Source organism: Lissotriton helveticus, chromosome 3_1, assembly GCF_964261635.1.
Source record: "Lissotriton helveticus chromosome 3_1, aLisHel1.1, whole genome shotgun sequence".
Classification (NCBI taxonomy): Eukaryota; Metazoa; Chordata; class Amphibia; order Caudata; family Salamandridae; genus Lissotriton; species Lissotriton helveticus.
In genome coordinates, this window is record NC_136061.1 from 1,722,192,397 (window position 1) to 1,722,218,845 (window position 26,449).

At 44.5% G+C, this 26,449-nt stretch overlaps 1 protein-coding gene across 1 annotated transcript in view; it reads left to right on the plus strand.

Annotated features, from left to right (window-relative positions):
- Positions 1 to 5,116: 5,116 nt before the first annotated feature.
- STX12 (syntaxin 12) overlaps positions 5,117 to 26,449 on the plus strand; it is a 208,488-nt gene continuing 187,155 nt past the window's right edge. The window contains exon 1 of the mRNA XM_078682502.1: positions 5,117 to 5,441. Coding sequence (XP_078538628.1) covers positions 5,345 to 5,441 — 97 coding nt within the window. The 5' untranslated portion in view covers positions 5,117 to 5,344. The remainder of the gene's footprint in view (positions 5,442 to 26,449) is intronic.

Consider the following 26,449-nt stretch of genomic DNA (forward strand, 5'->3'; position numbering starts at 1 on the left):
GAAGGCCATTTGGGGGATAGCATTAAAGTCAAAGGGGTAACACAGGGTCCCTCGCAACATGGGTATTAACAATAAAGGACTTTGTGTCGGGGAAAAAAAAAAAATTACTTAGCATGCAAAAAGTGGATTCAAAGGATAACGCCAGCTGCATTGTTATTATAATAGAGGGCGTGGCTGAAATTACGTTTAAAAAAAAAAAAGGGGTGCTTAGCTTAGTGGGGTGCATGACTTGTTTATTTGTGTCTGTCATTGCACTATATATATATCACAAGAAGTAGCAGCATACTGACAAGAAGTCGGGTCTATGGGCTTTGTCAATGGAGGTTAGTTGCAGAAGTTGAATAAGCAGCAACTAAGGCTTGAGCTAAAGTATGTGGCAGGGTTGAAAAATTATGCGAATTGCTTATAATAAAATTATCCATTGATCGCTTTGTATACTTAGTAATAGAAAGGGTAGTATTCCAACATAACATAATACGAAAAGAGCCTCTGATTTAAGAACTAGGAATTCGCTAAGGTTTACCATCCCTGCCTAAATATGTTTTGTGGTTTGTTTTCATAGCCTCAAGGGTGGTGGTGCGGGATTACTAGCTGTGGTGAAATGGGAATGGAAATTCACAACCGGCCTTGGGGAGAGGGGCAAGGCTCATGCCTGGGGTTTGGGGTGGGGGATGTTGGAAGAATGATGAGCTCCTAACACCCTCTGCCCCCTTCCCCAGATACTCCATCAATGCCGGATGGGGGGGGGAGTACAAGGGTGGCATGAATTTGGTAAAGGGTCAGTGAAGAGGATAGAGCGTTCTTTGTAGGTCACACACTGAGAAGTAGTCCACATGCGTTTGGGGTAACAACATAGGGAATGTACGGCCCACAAGGGTTGTGAATAAGAGATTAGGTACTGGTGGTATATTGCAGTGGGAGTTATGCTACCATCAATAGACACGCCTGGGGCTCAACACTAGGAGGGTGCCGGTAGGGGACAACGGCAAAAAATAAATAAAAACGAATAAATAAAAAATAAATAAACAAAATAAATAAATCAATAATTAAATAATTTTTAAAAAAATAAAAAATTTGCCAATGCGGTTAACAAGGGCGTGTGCGACGAAGTCTGGGCACAGGTGGTGCGAGTAAGAGGGCTAATATGTTGCTTTTAATTTGGATTATAAGTAAGGAGCAGTGCAGTCGGACGGAGAAAGGGGCAGTGGTGGTGGAGGTCACGGACTGGGCGAAATAAAAAAATATATTTTTTTAAAACTGCAGGATGGGCAGCTGGCTTGAAAGTATAAGTAACACCGCCAAGACAGCGCTGGGGGGTACAGTAGCTAGGGTATGCACCACTGCTGCCAGGCTCATTGCCATAAGTGGGGGTTTTAAGAGCTACCATGGGCGTGAGATGGTAGGTTAACAGACAGGGTAATGCATATGTTGCAGGTTGGCCGACTTTGGCAACAGGGGAACATGGCTTCCAGGTCAGAGTTGGCTGGTCATTGGGTCGGATTGTTTGCGGCAAGGTACTACCAAGATAGTGCCCCCTTTGTCCAGACCAGGGGGGAGCACTTGCCGGGTCACAGATGCTGTGCTAGCGCCAATTCACCATAACAGATGCGAATATGCAGTAAGGACACACCGCAGTGGATGGGATCTAGGTAGTTGGAGTGAGTCTTTGGTGGCTCGCAGGCACACATGTCCTGAAAAGGAGAATAATTGGTAAGTGTAGGTATGGACCTACTACGACGCAAATGCACAGTGGGGGCACACGGCAGGTGGAGGGAGCTGAGCTGGTTAGAAGGTGTTTTGGTTGAATAATAAAAATTAAAAAAAAGGAAAGATAAGATAAGAAGTGAAAAATTTCAATGGTATGGCTAAATACTTGTGCTTCCCAAAAAAAAAAAAAGGCACCAATGTGAAATGTTTAGTCAAGCTTGCCAGTACAACTTCTTAGTTTGAGGCTAACTACGATGCAGGAGAGAGTATAAATAGATAATTATGCAAAAGAAAGACACAGGGACGGGAGAAAGGTATAATTTGCACATAATACTATAGAAGGTATATGGGAAGGCGTAAAAGGTTCCAGGTTATACAACAGAAGGAAGTTTCACATGGATGGAGTGTCGAGTTGGCAATGTGGTTATCAAACAGGGCAAATACGATAGCTGAGTAAAAGTTAAGCAGAAGGAGTTTTCTCTACAGGTTCATCAATGTTCACATGTTAGACAAGTTAAATAACGATTTAGCCTTTAGTTTGTGGGGAAAGAAAGGGCATGCAGCCCGGAGGCAATTAGCTTCTGCCCGGTGAAAAGTGTGAACAACTGAAGTATGAATTAATTGGTACGAAAGTAGTTAATACGGACCACACAGCATAACCTTTTCATTAACTCTAATAAAAGAGAGAGGGACCCCAAGACCAAAGGGATAGGGTTCCACAATTGACACAAGTCAAAATAAAATTCCCTTTGGGCGAATTACCAAAGAAACACAAGTTCTTACAGACATATACATATAGACTCATCAATATTAGATCATAACAAGGAAGCAATATCAAAAACAGTGAAAACACTATAATAAAAGTATATCTGCACAGTTTATTAGCATACACTATATTTAGTTAAAAAATGGGAAACATATACAAAACGGAACACTATAAAAAATTATACATTAAACATTCCTATTAAAAAAAGGAGGTACAAATAGAAGGCTAAATTCCAACAAAGGCTCAGAATTTTCCTTAGTCTGTTTTTCACGTATTCCTCCTTATGTATCAACGCGTTTCGGCGGTTTGTTTAGTATTTAACCACCTTCATCAGGACAAATGACAATAAATGTTTCCCAATGGTTCTCGATTCTTTTATATCGATCAAATTAGTGTCAGGGGTACTCTGCCTCCTTCTATATCTCAAAAGATATTCGTCCAGCGAATTATCTCTTCAAGGTTAAAATACTGTTGTCCTCCTAATACATCTTCATCGTGATTAGGGGATCTCGGCACTTATATTCTCCGATGTTTCCGGACTTGATAGCTAACAGCATGTACCAATATAAATATAAATATGGGATGATACGGCCACGCACGCGGATTCAGTGTTATCACATATGCACACTTTATTAGGGTTTTTGTTTAAAATTACCTTGCTAGTCAGGAATCTTGAGATCAAGGGACCATAGACCACACGTGAGATTACCAGCGTGTGCAGCCCTCTCGGCGAACGAGAATAGACGACCCGCGTGCTGGCAATCAAAGCTGGAAACGGTTTGACCGTTTCTTTGGTAATTCGCCCAAAGGGAATTTTATTTTGACTTGTAACCTTTTCATTAAGCCATATAAGAGAGATCAAATTAGCAGGTGATACTGAATAACTGTATATAGCATACAGGTGGATTGCCGGCATTGCCCAGTTAGGCTCCTGGCTGGGTACAGGTAATAACAGGCGGGAGTCCTTTACTAGAATACATCCTAACTCAGAAATATGGGATGCTGGAAAAAGGGAAATAGGGTGTGGAAATCGGTGCAAGAAGTATAAAAAAAAAAAAAAATGTAATGCTTATGCGTTATATGAAAGTAATTCCTAAGACATTTGAGTCACCATTGCTGTGTTTTTGTTCTACTTCACAGAGTGCAGAGCGGTGTTGGGCGATCAAGTACTGTGACCTTTCCAGGGCTACAGACAGAGCTGGCGGCAAGAAAGGGGGAATTCAGCATTGCTTTTCAACAGTCAAGGGTGCACTGCTTAAAGATTATATAATGCCGCAACTAGTCAACAAGTGCTAATGTTGTGATTATTGACTTCTGTGGGAAATAACTTCCCATCTATAGGTAGGGGCAACTCTTTTCTCGTTATAAAGACATTTTTAAAGGGGGTAGGTTTAGGTAGCATCGGGCACACCATGATTAACTTGCGGCAGCCGCACTATTACAGAGCAGATGGTGTGTACCTATCGGACACGGGAACAGATTTCCGGCTACGGAATATGCTAGCCGCATTGAATGCAAGGGGCTGTTGGTAGTTCGTAAGAATGGGGCCGCAGTAATGGCATGGGGGGGCCTCGCGGGCAGCGATAGCTTCCAGCGAGGCATGGGGGTACTTACAAAGCGATCCAAGAATAGTACAAAAAGCAGGTTGCAAAGCGGGCACAGACCGCAAACGGGCAGTCATGACCCAGGGGGTCACTGTCAAGCTCCCCGAGCTCTCTGTGTTCAGGTGAACCGGAAGTAAACAATTACACAACAGAGGGCAGAGCCTGGGACATGGAGGAAGTTGGGGTACCGGGTACCGGGGCACCTCGCAGAGATGGGTGGGGGAACAGCCAACCAGGTTTGGCGAGCAGGAAGCACATCGGCTTGCCCCGGTAACAAGAGGGTACGTACCGGAAGGGAAGAGGCCCCGGGCTGGGGTGGGAACAGACGCTTACCCGGAAGGAAATGTGTGGACACCGGAAGTGAAAAGGTCACCCGGCCGGGTGGGAACCGGCTGGTTACCCGGGAGTGAGTGGGCACCGGAAGCGAAAAGGGCCATCCGGTTGGGTTAAAGCAGACGCTTACCCAATTTGTTCAAAAGACCTACTTTGGAAGGAATGTAGCGCTCTGGTGTTCCGAGGGTCTCGGCTGAGCCCCGGAAGCACCTGCACGCAATGTATCACCTTCTGGCCAGGCGTGGCCAGAAGGCTATAAATAAATGGACGGAGGTCGCTCGGGACTTCCGGTCCGATCTAGTAACCTGTGTGCATGTCTGGTCATTCATGCGTGTCCCCTAGCTTGTGCCCGCACAATCACCCCAACCAGCACTGATGTGCCTGTGTTTTAACTCCCCAACACTCATGTGCCAAACTGTTGTCATAATTGCAAATGCTTGTTTTGGTAGGCATGGGGAGATTAAGTGATTTGTTCTCACACCTCTAACATCAGGTCATAGAAAATTGGTTATTATGTTACACTGAGAAACCCCACAAAAAAGATATATAAATTTAAAAAAACAACAACGCCAGAGTTTAATAAACGTGAGGGATTTGATACAGTAAAGAAGACATGCCGCCTGTTTCATCTCCTCCGTCTTCTATTTCAAAACCAAGCCCTTATGACGTATCACGTAAGGATCGAGTACGCCGTAAGGCGTGCCTTGCTTTGCGTGTGGCGCATGCGTGGTATGGGTGTTTGGGTACGCAGCTGACAGCTGGGGCCGGTCCAGAGACCTGACTATAGCGGACCTAACGCCAGGGTCCAGGCCGGAGCAGTGGAGAGGGCTTGGCAGCAGTACCGGGGCAAGTCAGATCGCCGTATTGGATCGAAGGAGGTAGCGCCTGGGAAGCCTCCACAGCAGCGAGAAAAAGCAGACACACTACCGCCGCCATGTACGGGCACTTGGACCCGCAGCGTTCCCCGTCCCGGGATTTTAACAGCATCGTCCAGCTATGCAGCGCCAATGTACAGAGGATCAGTGGCAACAGTGAGTATGATTGCAATGTGCACTTAAGTACTAGAGCAGAGGTCTTCCAGTCCTTTTATTCCGAGGTCACCCACCCTTCAAAGAAAAAATGTACTTGCACGTGACATGAATAGCTAACATTGTTTCACAATTTCTATAGCAGATTCAGTGTATTTCGTGAAAGCTATGAGCTTGTTCGCGGCACATTAGCCGCCTTCTTCAATAAAGTTTAGGCAAACTGATAATTCAGTAGTGCATTTTAATTGGTCCCAAAAAATAACTTGGAAGAGAGCAAAAAATGTCGTCTGCCTCTTTTAAGGACATCCAAAAGGAAACATTGTTATTATTTTTTTTCTAACAGTCAAGTAGGTGAAGTAAAAAATATTGTGAACACGCTGAAGATTTGTTTTTATTGAATTATGAGTATGTTACAGTTTAATTCTTTAGAAATCAATGTACAGGCATATTTTTATTTGCAACAATGTAATAGTAAAAAAGCAGCAGCATCTTTTGTAGTGTCCTGTATCAATTTGAAAAGGCATACTTTGTATTTGTTAGCAACATAATGAGGAAGATAAAGTACGAAAGGAGTGCTTAACGCAAATCGGAAAGATGTTTTCTTCAATTAATTAGACTATATAAATGATGATAAAAAAAATCCTGAATTATTTTAGTAGCCTCTCTCTAGACTAGAGTAAACCTTTTATAAAGTTGCATGGGGACTTTAGTCTTGGATTCAGCTATTCGCATTAGGGTGTTTTCTTCCTTCCAATAATCTCAAAACACCACTCGTGCCTACTACGAGAGCCATGTTCTCAAAAGAGAACTTAGACCACCAAAGTGATTATATGTGTTCATAGAAAGGTAGCATTATTACTTTTTTATAATCTACATCATTATTAGAGAAATACACACTAACATTTAAATTGGTAGATCACATGAGCCAATCCAACACCCTCGTTTGTGACCAATATCTTAATCAGTATCGACAACATTCGTGAACGTGCTTGCTCTTCAATGTTTCAGTTAAAGATTCTTCAGTGGGGCAATAACAGACGGTTTCAAACTTGAATCATTAAAGAATCCTATAGTTGATAGGCTGAGATATTCTAACATTTCAAGAGACAAAGGATTTCACATTCTGAAAGGACAGGTTGCAAATACGACAGGAGTACCCCAGATAAGGATTGTAATAAAAGATTCATATTTTTTGAAGCTTTGAGCTTGTTTTAAACTTTGGAAATTCAAAACATAAAGACTCGTTGGCCCATTTCTGGGTCAGAAAATAAAGACACATGCCGTTACACAGGATTTCCACGTTACTCATGTTTAAATAACTTGATAATGTGAGTTGTTTCATAGTGTGATAATATGCTACCTGACTCCGAAAGGATGAGAACGCTCCCAGACTTTAAGAGCTGACATTTTTTAACAATTGATGTTCATTATTACCTTTTTGTTTTATTACAGTAGCACAGTTGACATTTCCACCGTTTAAGTGATTTTCAGGTTTCACATTTAAAAACTATTACAATGCATGGGGAATTGGAAATGGTTGTGCCAGAGAGTAGCATATAACGGACCAAAGAGATAAGTGTAGGAGGGTCAGAAGTTCATTAGAGGATGCAAGCACGCCCTCTAACAACTGCTAAGTGAAGGATCGTGGCTCCACTCTCAAGATCTGTGCTAGAGCTCTGTGGTCATCTCACCACCTTCAGAACAACTTTGCTTCATGTTCTCCCCACCCCCTTCTTCAGTATTGGCTAGGACTAAACACTGCATATGTTACTTGCCTTTCAAGCCCTCATTGAGCATTCTAGAGTACAAGCACGTGACCGCTTTAAAGGTCCCTGCTGCCATCATAGTGTACTGGCAGGCCATTGATGTCTTAGGTTCTACTAGGCCTTCCTTCCAGTGCGCCTGCATCGCTCTAGTCACCGCTGCATGTAGCAAAAAATCTCCTTTCGGCAAGTCGAATCTCTCCTGGAGAGTCTGATAGGGCAGCATGGCCCCGTCCCCATAAAGGTCACCCAACATTTGCACCCCAGCGTCCTCCCAAGTCTGCAGTCGCGACCAGTCCCAGCCATGAGGTAATGCCGTAATCATCCCAAGTGGTATCTCGGGAGCGTACGGATGAAACACTCCTGCTCTGCGTTTAGAGCGATTCCAGCAGTCTGATTGTTTTCTCCTCTGTGAGAAGGTCTCTGAGGTCTAATTTCTGTTGCAAAGCTATGTAGGAAAGGACGTGGCGTGGTGTTCCCCTGCCCCTCGCATGTTCCAGACCCCTAAATTCTCGCGCTATTTCTTGTGTGAAGACCTGTAGTTGGGCCGCTAGATAGTATAGCTCAAAGTCTGGGACCGCCAGTCCACCCTCAGCGTTGGGTCGTATAAGCGTTGCCTGCGCCGTCCCGTACGCCAAAGAAAGGACACTATTAAAGACTTTAGCAAGCTGAAAGTGGAACTAGGTATCCACACCGGTAACGTTCGAAAATAATATAAGAAACGGGGGAATGCCACCATTTTTAAGAGGGATATACAGCCCGTTACTGATAACGGGAGCGTGGTCCAGAAGGCCATGCTACCTTTTAGTGCCCTCACGCCCCGGCCCACATTTCCCTCCAGCATGTCCGCCGCCATATGATAAATGAGTACGCCTAAATATTTTAATCAGGTGGGTTCCCAATTCACTGCTCGGGTCAAGCATGGTCTGGTTTCTCCCTGTCTCACCGGGAACAGACATGTCTTGGACCAGTTGACTCTCAGGCCCGAGATGTCCCCAAACCTTGATAGTAGGTCCTCCGCCCCTGCCATTGCTCCGTCCGCATCTTCCAGGAAGAGCAGTAGGTCGTCTGCGTAGAGGGACACATATTGTTGCCCATCTCTGCCTACCAGGCCTCCGTAGTGGTTCCCAGACCTAAGTTCAACCGCCAGAGGCTCCACCGCCAGGGCGATCAGTAGTGGGGATAACGAGCATCCCTGCCTTGTCCCTCGCTCTACCGGGTATTGTGACGATAGCAACAAACCTATTCTCACCCTGGCCACCGCAGACGTGTACAGTACCTTCGTCCATTGCAAATAGCCCTCTCCTAACCCAAATCGATCCAAGACTTTGTATAGGTACTCCCACTCAAGACTATCGAAGGCTTTCTCTATATCCACCGACAAAATCATTGGCTTGTGCGCCTCCGGGTGATCACCGTCCAGTAGCCAAAGAATTCTCATAATGAGAGGGATCACTTGCTAAGTATATATATTTATAACATCTTAATTATTTTGTAAAATACAGCACAGCCTGGGCATTGTTAAAATTGTGTGAGGTGCATGTGCTTGTTGAACTGAAGATTCTACTCCACACTCAACCTTCAGTAATAGGCATTGAGTGTTCAACCTGACTGCTCCTGAATTTCAAAGTTTAAAGAGTGTTTACTTGGCAATTAACTGAGTTTACAAACGTTTTTGGCTCATGTGGTTGCACGCATAATCTTAATACTTATCACAAGGATTGCCTAGTTTCCTCTTATTTTCAAATTCCAGGATTAAATTGTTGACCTGTTTGTGGAATCCAGTGCGTGTGTGAGATGTGGTGTCAAGGGCAGTCAATTAGAGCAGAGGCAGAAGCTTAAAAGCCAGGCGTGTACGCAGTGTGATTGGTGTTTCCCATTCTCTAACCTCTGATACAGAGTGGCTCTTACTCTCACATCTCAGCAATGTGACTTATTGATGTAACTGCTAGTGTTGGGATTTCTTAGCACACCAAGCTTGGCACACAGCTCATAAAAAGCCTCATAACACTTTGAATAGGCTGGGCACCAATTATATTTGCTGCACGCCTTTCTTTTAGAAAACGCTGTTGCAGCATCTGCAACCATGCTAAATGAGTGATAAACCCCAGTAATGATTGACAATGCCTGAAGGTACTAACCTGCTTATGTGTCTGAGTCACAATCCAGGCTGTGAAAACCTACACCTCACCCGGGCTGTGACTCATTTCATTGGTCAGGCAAATTGACCTTATCCAGGCCAACATGAGCAGATTTTGTTCTTGACACTGTTCACTTTGCTAATTCTTTGGTTTTTAACCTGCACGTTTGTCGTTCTTCTTTTAAAAATTTTTAATCAGAAATCGAAATTGCTCACTTACTGCACTGAATGTTGTTGCTACCGGGGTTGTGACACGGTCACTCCCTACACTGCTTCTCACCCAATAGGAGGGTTGACGTCAGCTGGGAGGGGGGCGGAGCCCTTGACGCCGGAACAGGATTTAAATGCATGCCTGCGGCGCGAGCACTCGTTTGAGCAGATTTTGTTTGTGACACTGCTCACTTTGCTAATTCTTTGCTTTTTAACCTGCACATTCGTCGTTCTTCTTCTAAAAAATTAAAATTGAAAATTGAAATTGCTCACTTACTGCATTGAATGTTGTTGCTACCGGGGTTGTGACTAGGTCACTCCCTTCACTGCTTATCACCGAATAGGAGGGTTGGACGTCAGCTGGGAGGGGGGCGGAGCAGTTGACTTGGGAACAGGCTTTAAATTCATGCCTGCGGCGCGAGCGCTCATTTGAGCAGATTTTGTTTGTGACACTGCTCACTTTGCTAATTCTTTGCTTTTTAACCTGTACATTCGTGGTTCTTCTTTTAAAAAATTGAAATTGCTCACCTACTGCATTGAATGTTGTTGCTACGGGGGTTGTGACTAGCTCACTCCCTACACCGCTTTTCACCTAATAGGAGGGTTGGACGTCAGCTGGGAGTGGGGCGGAGCCATTGACGCCGGAACAGGCTTTAAATTCATGCCTGCGGCGCGCCTAAGGCAAACCCGTCCGCGCCAGGCCGGGGCATGTTACTCTGCCCAAAATATTATTACTCAGCGGCTAGTCTTCAAAATATAGCACCCAAAAAAATGCCACTGCTAGAAACTCATCTGGTACAAAAAATTGCAAAACCTGGAGCTCCTAAATCCTAATCCTAGACCTTACACCCTCACCACAAATATAGGTTAACAGCTCACTAGCCCGGCAGCCCTGCCTACAATTGCTACGAATATAGGTCTGAATAAACGGCTAGCTAAGGACCTCAGTGTGATGTATCTAAACACGTGCTCTATGGCCAAGCATCAACTAGAAATTTTTAATATATGGACTACTGATTTCCCAGACTTGGTACTATTGACTGAAACTTGGCTCATAGAAGAATGATCCCCAGAGATTCTAACAGCCCTTCCTGACAATTATTTGCTTTTTCATACTGACAGACTGCCAGGCAAAAGAGGGGGTGGAGTGGCGGCTGTTATTAAAAAAAAAAAGAACTATCCATTACTACTATGCCTCACTTTGAACTGCCATCAGTTGATTCCTTAGTAGTTAAATTGGACCTACACAACAGTACTCTCCTGTGTGTGGTGTTTAGACCCCCCAAATCTATGCCTGATTTTCCCAAAGCTCTAGCAAATCATATTGCGTCTTTGACCACACATTACGACAAACATTTGGTCGCAGGTGATCTGAACTGTTGGGCTAATGAAGCAGATGGAGGTACTTTGTCTAAGAAACATACGGAGTCCCTCACCAGCATCAACCTCACCCAACCTATTCATTTACGTACCCATACCGGAGGCCACACTCTTGACCAAGTGTGGTCTACTAATGTTACCTTATACAACTTGGTAAATTAACCATGTGCATGGTCAGATCACTATGGGCCAGATGTAGGTGGCCAAATACCGAGCGGTAATGCAGAAATTCGCAGAATTTCTGTGTTACCGACCGGTATTTGTCTGAGTGCAATGTAGGTGAGTTTAAACCTACTTGCAAAATAAGGAATTGCAAAATAGCGATTCCTTATTTTGCTCTTGCATTTAAGGACTCGGAAATACCGATTCCTTAAATGCAATGTACGTAGCATTAAAAAAAAGTGCACTTCAGCCTTAAGGAATTGCTAATTACCACCAACTTCAAGTTGGTGGTAAGGAGCGATTTCCTTTAAAAAAAAACAACTTTTTTTGCTTTTTTAAATGTGCCATGTGGCACACATCCATGGTGCTCCCGCTATTTGCGATTCTGTAATACCGAATCGCTAATAGTGTATATCTACCCATTCATCCCTATGGGCCTCCTAGCCCATAGGAATGAATAGCTAGGTATTCCTTAATGATGAAACTCAATTACCGATTCGTTATTAAGGAATCGTTAATATTTTAGCGATTCCTACCTACATTCAATCTAGCGATTCCTTAATAGCGATCTGGTAAAAATCGCTATTAAGGACTCGCTAAATTGAAGCTACCTACATCTGGCCCTATATCATTAGCTTTAAACTGAATAATCTGTCACTTTTGAAACAATTATCCCACTCTAGAAGAACCTTCTGAAATTGGAATCGTGTTGATCTAAAAGCATTCCTGGATACTCTCTCCTTTGAGCAGGTTTCCTCTGAAGGAGATTTAGACCGTAGGGAAAGAGAGATCACTGACTGGCAAAGGAAGGCATTTAACATCCATGCCCCCTTCAGACTAAAAACTCTCTCCTTAGGCAACATGAAGCATCTAAATGGTTCACAAAGGAGTTGGAAGCTTTAAAACTTCATGTATGCCAAGCCGAACAGAAATTCCGGAAATTGTACTCTATAGAGGCCAAAACAAAATATATAGCAAAACTATATGAGTACAAAATAGCTATTGTGGAGGCCAAAAGAGCTTTCTTCACTAATAACGTACTCAACTCTGATAATAGCTCTAAGGAAATTTTCAGGATTGTGAAAGAACTTTCCAATCCAAGCCGCGTGGCTCCAGCTGTTAAAGCCACTCAGGAACTATGTAATGATCTGAACTCTTCGTGGAAAAAATAAAAAAAATTAAATACTCAATTGTTTGTTACAAAAATAATATTGAAGACGTGTGGTTCCTCCTAATCCTTCCTCTCTCGACACCTTTTCTATGCTAGATAAAGAATGCTTCCTGGAATTGGTAGCGAAGTTTAAATCTGGCTCCCCCAAGGAGGAATGCCCCATTAATATAAAGAAAGCAATTTATCGGGCTTTCCCCGATACCTTTCTTGAGCTCTCGAATCTCTCTCTGTCTCGGGGAACTGAACCGTCACCCTTTAAGGAAGCGGTAGTCATCCCACTTAAAAAAAAAAAAACAAGGTTTAGATCCTAAGAAGTTGGAAAATTACAGACCTATACATTGCTCCAGTTTCCAGCAAAATTACTGGAAACTCATGTTGCATCCCGTCTCAGTTCTCTTCTAGAAGCATCCAAGTTTCTGGACACTCACCAGACTGGTTTGCACCCTGCGCATTCCACCGAATCTGTGATCCTATCCGTCCTGGACGATCTTAAAGGACAGGCCGGCATTGATCACACTCTGGTTCTGATCCTCCTTGACTTGTCTGCGGCATTTGACACCGTGACCCACAACATTTTGTTGGACCATATTGTTGCAGCGGGTCTTGGGGGCTCTGCACTCGACTGGTTTGGATCCTTTTTAGAGAACCGCAAACAATCGGTGTAGCTTTTGCCCCACAAATCTAACACTGTTGAAATGAGCTGTGGCGTCCCGCAGGGCTCCTCCCTGTCGCCGATCCTTTTTAATATTTACATACGTCCCCTAATTTCGAGTCTTCGGCAGATGGTGGTAAAAGTCTTTAATTACGCTGACGATATGCAGCTGATTTTTACTCTGGAGAACTCCACCGAATGCAAAGATTTTGTTAGGAGCTCTATGATGTATGTAAAAACCTGGATGGATAATAACCAACTAAAACAACTCTGAAAAAACTGAGATAGTCATCCCAAGCAACAAACTTACTCACTGGACACACACTTACTGGCCACCTGAGTTAGGTGCGGCCCAAATCCTCAAACCAGCGATCAAGAGTTTGGGTCTTCATATTGACTCTGACCTCTTTATTAGCACCCAAATTAACGCTGTTACTTCTGCCTGCTTTGCCTAACTTCGTAAACTGCGTAGCATCAGACGCTTCTTTAGTAGAGAGGCCAGCATTCAAATTGTGATTGCCCTCATACTTTTAAAGTTAGATTATGGAAATGCCCTCTATCTTGGCATTGCACTATATCTGAGACACCGTCTTCAGATGATTCAAATTCAAGCTGCTAGAATCATCCATCTTAAGGATAGGAGATGTCACATGAAATGAAATGAAATGAGTCTTATAATGCGCTACTAAGCCCGGAGGCATCAAGGCGCCTAAAAAAGAAATCAAAATGACAAAATAACCAGCACTACGGATACGCCTTAGAGAATAACCACGTTTTTAGGGCTTTCCGAAAGTTCTGGACCGACGGTTGGGATTTGATTTCAAAGGGAAGGCTATTCCACAACTTGGGGGCTACTGTTGAAAACGCCTTCCCGCCGCATTTAGTTCTACGAGCGCGAGGCACCACCAACAGACTCTTGGTTGAGGAACGGAGAGCTCTCTCCGGTACATATGGGCACAGCAGTTTCCTCACGCCCTCAGCCCCATTGCCAGCAAGCGCCCCAAAGGTCACACAGAGAGTCTTGAAGGCAATCCTGGACTCAATAGGGAGCCAGTGCAGATTTTTCCTGGCAGCCGTGGCGGAGGATAATCTAGGAGCATCCAGTACAAATTTGTCCGCCGCGTTCTGGACAGTCTGTAGGCGCTGCATCAGACCTTTGTTAGCACCAGCATAAAGAACATTACAATAATCAAGTCGCGAGGCAACCAGTGCAACGACGACCTGCTTGCGAGCCTGAGGGGACAAATAGTGCTTAATTTTTCGAAGAATTTTAAAAATGCCCCAGCAGGTAGCGACTGTTCTATTGACCTGCTGTACCATTGAGAGATCTGGGTCAATAATTACCCCCAGATTCTTCGCAGAATCTGTAGGTGTGGGGCAGACTCCCAGCGAAGGGGGCCACCATTCGGCCGTCCAGATGTTAGTGTTTCCACCAAAGACCAAAATTTCGGTCTTCTCCCCATTCAGTTTGAGTGAATTGTTAATCATCCACTTAGCAACCGCCTCCATGCAGCTTCTAAAATTATGAATGGGAGCGTGCACCGAGCGAGAGAGGGACACCAAAATCTGTGTATCATCAGCATTGGAGACTACCTCCATCCCAAACGATCTCACCAGCCTGGCAAATGGGGCCACATAGATGTTGAACAGGGTCGGAGTTAATGCCGACCCTTCAGGGACCCCACATCGCACAGGTGTGGGAGGAGATAAAAAGTCTCCCAGCTTAACCCTCTGCTCCCTCTGATCCAGGAAAGAAGCCAGCAAGCTCAAATCCACGCCATCTACCCCTATCTCCCTCTACCCCTATCTCCTATCTCCCTGTAAGAACCGAGGGAGACAGGGTATCGAAGGCGGCTGTCAGATCTAATAATATCAGCAGGGAGGTATGGCCCTGATCAACCTCAGTGCGGATGTTGTCAAGCACTATCGTCAGGGCCGTCTCCGTGCTGTGGGCTCTCCTGAATCCATGTTGGGACTGATCTAACAGACCCGAGGTATCCAAGAACGCCACCAGATGCTTGTTTAGATGGGTCTCCAGCATCTTGGCTGGGGCCGGGAGCAAGGAAATAGGGCGGAAGTTCTTAAGTACTTCAGGGTCTAATGTGGGCTTCTTAAGAAGGGGCTTGACTACAGCACTCTTCCACTGGTAGGGGAAAATACCATCCTTCATTGCCCTGTTCATGATGTCCAAAAGCAGAGGCAACAGGGTATCTCTGCATTCCTTGAGGACTTTAAGAGGACAGGGATCTAATGGAGACCCTGACCTCATCTTGCTTAAGAGCAAGTCAAGTTCCTGCAGGGAAAGCGGTGGAAACACAGACAGGCTCACAGTGGTGGTGGGGGCATCAACTTCGAAGGGGAGGAGAACAGGACCAGGAGAAGGGGGGTGCATTAAGGCCTTTTGTGAATCAAGGGCCGAGTAGATGTCTGCTATTTTCGTATGAAAATATCCTGCGATTTTATCACAGAGGCCTTGTGAGTACACAATAGGATCAGGCATCTGTAATGTACAGAGGGAATCAACTATCTTAAAAAGTTCTCTCGGGGAGGTAAGAGTGGTCGTTAGATGGGCGAAATATTCTTGTTTCACCTTAATGACCTCCGCCTTATATTCCTTAAGGAGAGATTTGTGTTTCTCCCTCTCTAGGGGGTTCCAGCTCACCCGCCATAGCCTTTCCTGCCTCCTACACCCCTGCCTCAGGAGTCTTAAAGGCTACGAGAACCACGGGGCTGATGGTCTCTGTCGGGCAGAATAACGCAAGGTTACAGGGGCTAGCACATTTACTGCTGTCATAATAGCATTCGTTAATTCGAAAGCAGCTATGTTAACATCTTTGGCTGAGCTGATGGCAGATATCTGAATTAGAGGGGCAAGGGAGGAATTAGTAATCTTCCTAAAATCTCTTCTAGGTTCCATTTTACTAGGACCAATCCACTTACGGTTGCTAGGAAAAGCCTGAAGTTCCAATGAACGGCCAGATGGTCGGACCAGCTCAGTGGAATAGGTAGATCTGTTTTTAACCTAGGATCGTTCGAAAACACCCCATCCAGGATGTGACCCGCCTGGTGAGTAGGAGATTTACCCAGCTGCTGAAGACCATAGGCGGACAAGGAGTCCACGAGAGAAAGAGAATCTCTGGAAGCAACATTGTCCAAGTGAAAATTTAAATCGCCCAAGACCGTCAATTGGGCGCAGCCAAAATAGGGTTCCAGGATGTTAAGCAAGGACTGGCTAACGTCAGTTCTAGGACCCGGGGGTCTATAGATCAGTATGCCCATAAAAGGGGCAGCACTGGGAAGACCAATTGAAAAGTGAAGAGCTTGGAAGGGATCTAAGGAACCAGACGGTTCAGAAATACGACAGGTATGGGATGTATTATAGAGAATCCCTAGCCCACCTCCTCTGCGCCCACCTCCTCTATCCAGCCTGACCAGCGCATATCCTTCCGGAATAGCGGCCACCAGGTCAGGGCCGGAAGAGTCTGAAGCCCAGGTTTTAGTTATGAACACCCAAGTGGGCCTTCTTACCAGGACAAAGTCACTAAAAGCTATGTTATTTTTCACCAAAGATCTTGCATTAATGAGGAAACCACTTTCGATCGTGGGACTAGTGATACGGGGTAAGAGAGCGGGAAGAGGAGACCTAGAGGGGTCACCTATCAGCAACTTGCAACGGCTGGCAAAGCAGCCACAGCAAGGTGAATTTCGCAAAACCTCCGGAGAACAGGAAAAGTGACATGGTAACCGGGATGGTTTATAGGCACAAATATCCTGATAGGAATATTTAAAAATTACGTGAATATCTACATCAGGTCCGCGTGCCTCCCCATAGGTCCCGTCCATTATCCCATCCTTAGCGCGGACTGGCGCAGACGGGCTGGACTCTGACGTGACTCCGGTGTTACTACGGCACAACCACTGCGCGCAAACGGGCGCTTGAAGGGCCGCTTTAAATGCAGGTCTAGCCTGTCCTGATGACAGCTAGCACGCCAACATAAATGGCGCCGCCAGGCGTCCACTTCTACCCCCAAGATGGCCGCTACACAGAGGGCGTGAGGCCGGGGACCCGCCAAAGGCGGTGAGTACACCGATTATAGTGCAAGAATGAGGGCGATACGGTTAAAATCAGGGGAAAGTGCCGAAATAATTAAATAACACAAAGACAAGAAAGGGTTGTTTAAAAGCGCTATCGCGTTTTTGCAAAGGAGAGCCTAAAAGCGCCTGCCTGCGTCGCGCGAGTTATCTAGTCAAGGGAGCCCGCCTATACTGCCCGCCTTAAATGCAGGTCTAGCCTGTCCTGATGACAGCTAGCCCGCCAACCAAAATGGCACCGCTAGGCGTCCACTTCTACCCCCAAGATGGCGCTACACAGAGGGCGTGAGGCCGGGGACCCGCCAAAGGCGGGGAGTACACCGATTATAGTGCAAGAATGAGGGCGATATGGTTAAAATCAGGGAAAAGTGTCGAAATAATTAAATAACACAAAGACAAGAAAGGGTTGTTTAAAAGCGCTATCGCGTTTTTGCAAAGGAGAGCCTAAAAGCGCCTGCCTGCACGCAAGCGTTGCGCGAGTTATCTAGTCATTACCCTGCTACTTAAAGATCTCCACTGGCTTCCATTGGAGCAGCGTGTGATGTTTAAAATCGGCTGCATCCTTTTCAAAGCAATTCAAGAAACCGGCCCAAGTTTCATTCTCTCATGCATCAGAAAGCACCTACCTCAGCGTAACCTGAGATCGAAACATCTGAATCTTTTGATGGTGCCTAGAATTAAACTGAAACAAATTGGTGGGACCCGGTTCTCCCATCTGGGCCCGAAGTTCTGGAACTCATTGCCTATTTCTATTCGGCTGGAGGCTAACTACATGCGGTTAAGGAAATCTCTAAAAACCTGCCTGTTCTCCCTGGTCTATAATTAGCTGATACTCTTTCTGTTTTCACTTCTTTTTCTGCTCAAACCCACCAGCGCCAAGAGACCTGTAGGTGAACATGCGCCCACATAGATTCCCAAATAACATAACATAACCTGGCACATTTGTATGTGTGTGCATGTTACGATTTGTAGAGAGCAAACCTAGCTCAAGGACATAGTAGCACTAAACAGGGGGCACAGTTTAATGGAAGATGTAATTATTGGGGACAGGTTAAGAGAAGACTATCGAATCGGGGGTAGTACTCCTTGAAGAGGTGTGACCTCAGCTTTTTCTGAAGTACAGGAGAGTTGATGTTGATCTGATGTTGATAGGGATGCTGTTCCAGATCCTGAGAGCATGATCAGAGAAGGCTTGCTTTTCTGGTTTCATTCTTGCAGTGGTTTGTCTCTAGTTTGGTGACGTCCAGACTTCTGGTCTGAGGCTGTCTCCCCGAAATGGCTGGTTTCCAGGTTGAATCCTTTATAACTGATGCACCTGATCTTGAAGATGATCCTGGCTCGAAGGGTGAGCCAGTTTAGGTCTTATTATAATGTAAGTGTGGTGTGGTCAAAGCCCTCAATGAGCTGTGCTGTTGTGTGTATGATACCTTTCATGGGTATTAGAATGGTATCGGGGAGACAGTTCAGCAGGATGTTGTCTCTGTCAAGATGGGAGAGGAGTACTTTCTTCAAAAGAGAAAGTTGAAGAAAAGCAATCTTGGACTTCTGAACAATGTGTGTGTTCTGTTTCCAAATCAGCCCTGATTCTCTTGCCACAACAATTTTAATGTGCTGAATGTAAGATTTACAGTGCTGACTAAAAGTGGCAGTTTGATCCAGGTCACCTAGAGTTAAGGATCCATCCAAGTACAGACCCACTAAGTAACTCAACGGTGTCCATGATGCAATTATTATGCACATAGGTTAATTCCCTTTGCAGTTCAGGTTGGAATGTTCCTAATGGAGCAGAACCAAGTCTAATTTGAACTTGGCTGGTTTAATTTAAGATAGCACAGTGGGCAAAAAACGATGGACTGGGATCCGTCCAGAGTAAATAGCAATGACTGATATACCTCAAGCATTTCATCCATCATGTCCTTTACATTCCTCAATGTGACACCTTACGTATGATGGCTGATCTCAGACGTGTGTCCCGTGCTCATTGTGCTACTGGAACCAAGTTGCACCCAATTGAAAAGCCCCAAATAGACCCAAACCTCTCTTGGATTGCTTGTGTTCCAGTTCAAAGAGGGCCTGACTTGGCGTTTTGTGCTGGACTAATCTGACGTAGCATGGTGGGCAAAAATAATGACCGATTGGGATGCGACCCCAGGTCATTTTTAGAGGCTAAGAATAATTTCAGCTTTCTGCCACTTTTGTCTTCTTCATCCATTAGCCTAAATACATTGCTTGATACTGCGAGTTGTATGCAGTAAATAGAGGATGGTCTGAGGTGATAGCAGATCTAGCACAAGTTCTCCCAGTTGTCATCATCTATTAGTTCCTCTTTGTGATATCCCTGAACTAGGAATATCCTAGTTTATCAAGGACTTCACCATCTATGGGTATACAACAATTGTCATGTTAGTACTGAATTAAAATGAAGACTTTGTTCTGTTGAAAATCAATTGGATACTTTCAGTTCTGTGAATGTGGCTTTATTTGGCTTACCCAGCCACTGCCAAACATGCTGTTAACCCTTATCTCCAGCATCTCCTAAACCTCCCTTTGAATTTCCCAATGGGATACTTGTGAGACAATGTAAGGACGAAAGTGAAATGGTCTGCATTACCATTTTCCACTTCATTCACCATACTTTCTCTCAGCCTGCTTGGGGAAAAGTGGCCTAAAATGAAGGTGGCATGGTATGCCACTCTACATTTTGGTTCTCATAGTGCTCATCTGAGATTCAGTCCTTTTTTCACAGTTTTTAAAGAGCCCAGGAATCTGTGGTTCTTGACTTTTCTCTTCACCACAGACCAGCTGGTCACCTCAGTTATCTGTACGTTTTCATCATATTGACATAACAACTGTGTTAACTGACTTGCCCTCCTGTGCAGTTTTGCTGCCATAGGGCTCCTTGACCGCTCTGTAGTGTCTGATCCATGCAGCTTCTTTCTTGCCTTGCCTCTTTGGGTACAATCATAAAACCTTCTGCCTCTCTTCTGAGGTGCATGTCCAAATATGGTGGTCATATTAGATCTTTGGTTTCTGCTGTTTCTTTTTCCTTTCAGTGATTAAAGTCAAGAACACTTTACATTACTGGTCTTCAAACTATGGGATGGGTTTGCCGGGGTATGCAATGTGATGTCCAGAGGAGTACTTAATCTGTTCTAGGATAAAGTAAACAAACATCATGGTTAAACAAGCATTTGCAATGCAATCTCTCGCATTTGTGAAAGTTAGAGCTATTGGCGTTGGGAACGACATTGTTTTTTACTATGGTTTGTTTTGTTTGCAGCGGATGATCATATTTGCGTGGTGCAATTGCCATTCGTATTACCTCATGGCGCTGGAGAACCAGACGATGGGAAATAGGCTACAAGGGAGGGGAGTTGGAAAATATATGACACAAATGGAAAAAGAAATCAAAAAAATAGAGAAGGAGTTGCTGTAAAGGGTTGGAAAAATGCATGGCGGGAGAGAGCGTGATCTTGGAGCAGGGTATGAGTATGAGAGAAAGGAAGAAAGGAATGGTTGGAGAAGAATGGGACAGGGGAGAAGGAATATGAGAGGAAGTGGGAAACTGAGGGCGGTTGTGAGTTTGTGAGGAAGAGATTAGAGCAGAAGTGACAAAAGAGAGAGCTGGGGGGAGTTTAATTGGGAAGAACCCTGGTGGGACACTTTTTTTCTGTTAAAACAATAGAATAAGGCCTAAAACTCTTACATCTAACTTGTATCAATTTTAGTGCCTTGTGTCGGCATAGACCAAGTACCATGTATGCTTGCCTAACTAGTACATTATATTTTTACTTACCTGCTGCATCGCACCAAATATTTGACATCAATTAAAATGCACTTCATTAAGCATGACTTATTCAATAAATATTTGCCTCAAAACAGATTTTCCAGTTGTCAGCTATGCGTGTAGAAAACATTGGTCACTAAAATTGAAGGGCACTATAAAACTAATAACTGGCTTCAAATAGTGAGGCACATTTTGCAGTGCTATAAAAAGTGTGAGGAGCATCCATCCCAAATGGTACATATTTCAGCCACATTAATAAGAAAGGCTGAGTTTGTCACCTCTTTAGTTAAAGCAGTTATATGCATGGTGCAACCATATTATGCCGGTAGCCATTAAGCTAATCTGCCATCGTGAAGCAAATATGAAAGGAGGTCTTGTAATGCAGTCATCCTAAAATACATCTAAGCAAGGGAGGCATAGGCATTTACATTAATTAACCACATTTCTCGTGACCTGTTAAAAGACATATATAGTGTTGTATATTAATTATTTCCTTCATTTATAGTATGCATTTTTACTATATGTTGCAGGAGGCTTACAAGATACTAAAGTTGTGGTTGAGCGATAAAACAAAACAATTAGAAACAATACAGTTCTCAGCCTGTTCTCTGATACCAGCTAAGCTGTGACAGAGCAACAGGAGTGTAAACACAGAATCTCGAATGTGGTCAGTAAAACCAGACCAATAGACATTGACATACACTGGATTTCAAGATAATTCAAACGTTATTTTTTTGTGTAAAATACACAGCAAAAATATACTGTTTTTCTCAGGATTTAGACCAATATTGGGGACAGAATGGAGAGCTTTTTGGGGGGTTTTTACAAAAAATTTCAGAGCAAATTGTTTTGCAGCAACGGCGATATTTAAGTTCCTGGATGAAATATACTCATAATGATGGAAGACGCAATATGTCGGTTAAGGTAACTATGTGATAGAACATCCTGTGCCAAGCTGAAGAGAGATACATTTCCAGAAACCCAATACAAGTTGATCGCTATCAAGTCTTGTACTTAAACCCTTCTTAAAAGTGGAAAGTTAAATTCTGATCTCTGGGCAAAAACAAAAGTTTTCATGGGGTTGTAATTAAGAGTTATGTGATATGGTATTTTCTACTTGTGGTAAATTCCATTCTATACTCCGTCTAACTTTTGATGCATGCCTAAGTATCCAAATAGAATTAAAGGTGGCTCTAGCACTCGTTTGTGTCTCACAAGGCACTGTCTCAAAAAAAGGAATAAGCTACACAAAACGTATATAAGTTAAAGGCATTGCCTATTTAGGTATTGTGAGCTTACCTGCTATAGGTATTCTCATTCTTGAAGCTCTAACATGATGCATTATGGAACCACCTTAGTACAATATTTACAATAATTAATACTGCAGTTAATATTGTGTGCTTTGCATATGTCTAGCGAACGCAAATGTTCATATGGGGGGAGGAGTCGGGTTGGCGCAGTGCCAGTAAGAAGTACTGCCAGCACTGATCACAATCTCCATCGTTGCTAACAGCTTGTGCTTCTAGGATGCAGCGCACTCACTAAGAGGGGTTGGTCCCCAACTCAATTTGTCAGCCCTGTGCGACCTGTTAACTGCCAACGTCTGTAAGTTAAACCAATCAACGTGTTGAACTGTAATACCTCTTTGTGGGTGTTTGTCCGACCGCAATAACACACAGAAAAGTTTCTCTAGTCCTTGGCTCCTGAGTGCCAAGTGAGGGGGTGAATAAACATTTTTAAAAGTGCAGCTGCCTTGGTGAAAGATGAAACTCTGTTCGCTGTGTCAAAACAATGGCAGGATGAGAACTGCAAACGTTAAAAGTGAAGTCAGATTCACGCATTAGATTAAGTGGTGTTTGCTGGCAAAGCTGCCCCACTGTCCCTGTAGCCTCGTATGTGTGCTCTCTGCTGCCCAGACAGCAAACAAAAAAGAAAATAGTGCCACAAACTACCATAAAAGAAAAGTTAGAGCACATGTAACAGGGGCAGTCAGCTGGGAGGGTCGTAAACAGCAAAAGTAGGTAAGAAGTAACCATATTCACTAATCGGAAGCAGCCATTTACTAAGGGCATTAATTGGTGTTAATTGCAAACGTAGGAGGTGCTTTAAGCCCATGTTCTGGATACAGCACGTCTCTAAGAGACCGTGCATGGGCTGCCTAGGCTAGACTTAAAAAGCAGTGCCGTGATTTTCAAGAAAAAAAACAGAACGGCCAGTGGCCACTTTGAAATGAACCAGCACAATGTGTTTTATTCTTTTAGTCCTAGCTGACGGTACGCGTCGAGGGGGGTTGCTAATTTACATCCAGCTTCACGCCCCTCATTTTAAAATCATAGCATGTTTCCAGTCATTTATAAGTGTACTTTTAAAAGCGATAACTATAATGTTTGAAATATTAACTATGTTTGGGGCTACTTAGTTACATCCTGTGAAACACCTTCGGTCACTCACAATATTATAGTCTACAGTTGGTTGCATTTTGGGACTTGTTGTTTCACTTTAAACATGGAAAGTGTTTTTCTGTTTCACGTAGGATTTGTTATTAGACTATCCTTTAAAATACCAATCAAACCTCACACTCTTACTTGAAATGTTTGGCTTGCTTACTATGTTTTACACAATGTATATTTTTTGTGATGCTGTAAAGAACAACATTGACAGTTCTGTCTGTATAAGTGAGGGTGTGTGTCCTTTTGTCCAAATAGAATTACATATTCATGATGTTGACAGCCTAGAAGACTATGGTTACAGCTTGGTCTCGGTGCTTTACCTTCAGCTCAAATGAGCTGTAGGGCACTTTTCACCGTGAATGCTGAGTTGGAGAAGGAACTTTTCCCTCTGACATCCAAGTTTCTCAGCAAATACAGAATACTTTTTTTCACAACAAATTTGATTGAGTTTTCAGTTGTAATATTCGGACCAACATGGCCCTCTGATACAAATAAAGCATCCCAAACACACTGCCCATGCTAAGTGACACAGTTATAGGAAATATCAATCAATCCTATTGCCCCTCCCATGATCCACATAGCAATCGCATGGTTTGGCATTAAATTATTGTATTTCTGCATCACGTAGGGATTCCACAGTGAGGAACAGAGCAAGAACCAGACCCCTGTAGTCTGCCCACTGCTGCCAAATCTTGGTTGTTTTTTGTCGGCACCCCCTGCCCGATATGCTGCGACTGCCGTACCCATACAATGATACATTCCTTTCTTCCAGGTACCCACAGAGAGTGGTGTTGCATGCTTCCATAACCTTGCAATATCCCTTTCACCAGGGTTAGGCCCTTTTATATCTGTTACCACCTATCCCCTTGGTACTATGGAGCAGGAGCATCTTGCTGTTGAACGGGACCTCCCAGGGCAAGACCTCCTCCAGGCACGACACCACACCCCGCCAGAAGCCCGTCAGGGCAGTGTAATCCCACACCGTATGTAGAAAGGTGCCCTCGCTCATGCCACAGCGAAGCCATACCGCTGAGGCAATAGCACCCATGCACCATAGGTGATGTCTGGTAAAATAAACTAAGTACAAGTATTTTAATTGGATGATCCGAAGTCGAGATGGGATCGCCACCTTGTGGTACCTTCAGGGCCTCTGTCCAGTTGTTGGCTATGTGGATATATCCCTCAGTCATGTCTGTCAATGACCTAGCAGTGTGGTGGCACTATGTGTTTAGTGATTCCTTGATCTGTTTTATCCTGTTTGCCCAAATCCCCCATCAATAATTTACCTTCCAATGGATTGAACTCTAGTATAGCTTGGAGATCTCCAAGAGAGGGAGTTAGAGCGTGGCACATCTGTAAGTATTTATAGAATTGATGTCAATGTAACTGAAAATTGGTATGTAGCTCTTGAAAGGACTTTAGGACCATGCCTCTCATTACATCTCCCAGAGTGGATATACCTGTCGTGTCCCACAGTCAAACCCCAGAAGGCGGACACCACCCGGCCCAGGAAAACCCCCACCCCATAGTTTTGTCATCTAGGTCACCTTCCCCCACCAACTCCTCTGCCGAAGCGATCGCCTCCATAAATGAATCACTACTTGAGTCGCCAGGGAAGGGGATATCTCAACTTCCTTCCCTATAGAAAGTCTTGTCTCGGCACATCACCCATCGCCCAGCGTTCCGTCGCATTAGCTGGATTAGTCTGCAATGCATACCACCATTCATTTATAAGTAATAAAAAGTAATAAATGAGATGCATCATAATAGGAGTATACGTCTGGTGCTGCAATGCTGTCATTCTAGTTAGACTGAAAACATGTACGGAGGGCGATACATACCACTACGCCACTCCAGAGAAACTGGGTCAGAACTGTATTCACTTGTCTTAGCCATTCCCCAGGAATGGTAAAGGGATACCTTTTGTAGGTGCTAAAAAATCTGAGGCATTGGCCCCACCTTAAATATCCTCGAGCGACTCAGCAGAGATAAGGGAAGCAGGGACCAGTGCTGACCTCCTCCCTCACATGGGTAAGCTGGGGACTATATTGTGGGCCCAGGATGTGCCAGGATCAGGAGTAATATACACACCCAGATATTTAAACCTGTAGGTAGCCAATGTCACCTCGGATACCGCGGTGGTCTCATTAATAAAGAATGCCACTGACCTGTCGACATTCATATGCAGCCCCAAAGTCTCACCAAAGAGCTGCATAATTTGCAAGATACGAGGGCCAGAGGATCGGTAAGAACAAATAAAACATCATCTGCGTATAAGGCTATTCTGTCAGACCACTCCATGGACCACTCAAACCCTCTCACCAAGGATCGGAGCGCATCCATGCCGCTAAAGGTTCTATTGCCAGGGCAAATAATAAAGGAGACAGGAGGCATCCCTGCCAGGTGCCCCAGCCTATTTCAAAGGGGGCAGAGATTGCTCCAGCAACCCGAACCATGGCTGTTTTTGTGGTGTATAAAAGCCCAACATATGATATGAAGCGCGGGCTGAAATTGATACTAAAGAGGAGAACAAAGAAGTATTGCCAACTGAACAAGCCAAAGGCTTTATCTACATCAGACAGTAACACAGCGGCGGGCTTTCGTATCGGTCCACCATAGCCAATGATTGATAGACTCGCTCTGTATTATGGCAAGTAGTACTCTGAAGCATAAAGCCCACCTGATCGGGGTGGATTAGGTCCGGCATGTGTTGCATCAGTCTATTGGCCAGGGTTTTGACCAAGAGTTTTACCTCAAAACTGATGAGAGAAATTGTCCGGTATTATGAAAGGCCTCCGGTGGGCGCCCAGGTTTGAGGAAGATTACGATTTTTGCATGTCGGTGGTCCAGCCAGAGGATGGCGTCTTTCAAAACCGCATGAATGGCATCCAGCAAAGCACTCCCTAGATGCAGCACAAATAGCTTTACAAATTCACTGGGGAAGCCATTAGACCCAGGAGCTCGCCCAGTTCGTATCTCGGCCAGAGCCTTCGCCAGCTCCTCTATTGTGATCTTTTGATGTAGTTGGGTACGGGCTGTAACCGACCAGGATCGTGGTGGGATATCCCTGCACTTATTCGGTACCAATTTGATCATTCTCGGCATACCACTCGCCATAGTAGGCTGAAAGGCTCCGGGCAACCTCCCGGGGACCCAACAGTAGCTCCTCATGAGAATCCTGCTCCACTGGCACTGGTGCCATTG